Source organism: Gymnoscopelus microlampas (assembly GCF_963454915.1).
Source record: "Gymnoscopelus microlampas genome assembly, chromosome: 23".
NCBI classification, from domain to species: domain Eukaryota; kingdom Metazoa; phylum Chordata; class Actinopteri; order Myctophiformes; family Myctophidae; genus Gymnoscopelus; species Gymnoscopelus microlampas.
The window spans coordinates 14700602-14702532 of record NC_139960.1 but is presented as its reverse complement, the minus strand read 5'-3'; the positions used below and the strand labels follow the sequence as shown (position 1 = coordinate 14702532).

The window sequence follows — 1931 nt, the reverse complement described above, 5'->3', positions numbered from 1 at the left end:
TGCAATATGCAATATGTCCATATATAGGCATATGGATAAGAACCGCCAATTCAACCGATATGCCCATATAGGGCATGTCGTACTGTATATGGCCATATATACTGATGACATCAGGGATCTCCATATATAAAATGGACAAGGACTGACAGATACAAAGCTATATCAGCTGTCAAGAGAAGGCTGATGTTGTGTATGTAGTTGTTGTGATGCCTCTGGAGGTGAAGTGGCCATTCCCACACTGCCTCCCTTTGGCCTGGAGGCTCTCCAGCTCCCTGGTCATGGGCATGGTGGGCTCTTACTCCTGCTTTTGGACCAGGTACATGAACTGCCTGACAATTCACAACCAAAGAGTTCTATTGGACCTTATTGATCGGCGCCCTGCAGACACACCCCTTATCACACTGTCCAATCACCAGTCCTACATGGACGAACCGCATATTTGGGGAGTACTAAGGCTCGGGCAATTATGGAACTTCCGGAAAATGCGGTGGACCCCGGCTGCCTCTGACATCTGCTTCACCACGGAGATGCACTCCAGGCTCTTCAGCCGTGGTAAATGTGTTCCTGTGTGCAGAGGGGATGGTGTTTACCAGAAAGGCATGGACTTCATTCTGGAGAGGTTAAATAAAGGGGAATGGGTGCATATCTTTCCAGAAGGTAGAGTGAACCTGACCGAGGAGTTCATACGGTTAAAATGGGGTGTTGGTCGGCTGATAGCAGAGTGCTCCCTAAACCCCATCATACTGCCCCTCTGGCATGTAGGTATGAGTGACGTGCTCCCTAATGTGAAGCCATACATTCCTCAAACAGGAAAGAGAATCACAGTGCTGGTGGGGAAACCTTTTAGTGTCAAAGACCTAGTTGAGTCGCTCCGAGCTGAAAGCAAGAGCCAGGTGGAAATGAGAAAGATCTTGACTGATTTTATCCAAGGGGAATTTCGCAGCCTAAAATCCCAGGCAGAGGCACTCCACTCACAGATACAGGCCGAATCATGAGTCCCACACGTCAAATGGACCTCACTCCAGTCCTCAGGGGATGATCATGCACCCTAACTTCAGGGTAATAACTGAATTTGAAAAGACAGTTTGAACACACACACACACACACACACACACACACACACACACACACACACACACACACACACACACACACACACACACACACACACACACACACACACACACACACACACACACACACACACACACACACAATGGACTTGGAATGGGTGGAATGTAGCTATAGTGCATTTGGAACGTATTCAGACCCAGCTGGAAAATGGGAAACCAACATTTTGCAGCATTATTCTAAAATTGTTTACATTTTTCCTCATCAATGTACACTCAATTTTCCATAATGATAAAAGTCGCAAATGTATAAAAAGGACTGAGAGATATACAGATATCTTCATGGGCATAGAAGGGACTGACAGATACAGAGATTTCCATATATGGGCACAAAAGGGACACAGACAGACGGGTACAACAGGTACACTATAACTCAGACATATCGGTCAGCTTGGCGGTGACCGTGCAACGTAGGTCGTCAATTAAAATGTCAAGATCGTGACAGGCCTACAACGAATTTGAACAGAAACACAACAGTGCACTGCTGTAGTGTGTGTGTGTGTGTGTGTGTGTGTGTGTGTGTGTGTGTGTGTGTGTGTGTGTGTGTGTGTGTGTGTGTGTGTGTGTGTGTGTGTGTGCGTGCGTGTGTGCGTGCGTGCGTGCGTGCGTGCGTGCGTGCGTGCGTGCGTGCGTGCGTGCGTGCGTGCGTGCGTGCGTGCGTGCGTTTCCCAGGGACCATTTGAGCCTCAGAGCTCACACAGAGAAAGGGGTCAGGAACTACAAATATGGAGGATTAGGAAGCAGAAATAGCATCAATATATATCCCATGTGTGGGCTGAATGTTTTGTGTGTGTGTGTGTG

General features: G+C 47.7%; 1 protein-coding gene across 1 annotated transcript; it reads left to right on the top strand.

The window, feature by feature from the left end:
- Positions 1-206: 206 nt before the first annotated feature.
- LOC311040183 (tafazzin-like) lies at positions 207-995 on the top strand (the record flags this gene model as incomplete). Its single annotated transcript, XM_084050300.1, has 1 exon — positions 207-995. The coding sequence occupies one exon, from the start codon at positions 207-209 to the stop codon at positions 993-995; it is 789 nt and encodes a 262-aa protein (XP_083906426.1).
- Between the last annotated feature and the right edge of the window lie 936 nt (positions 996-1931).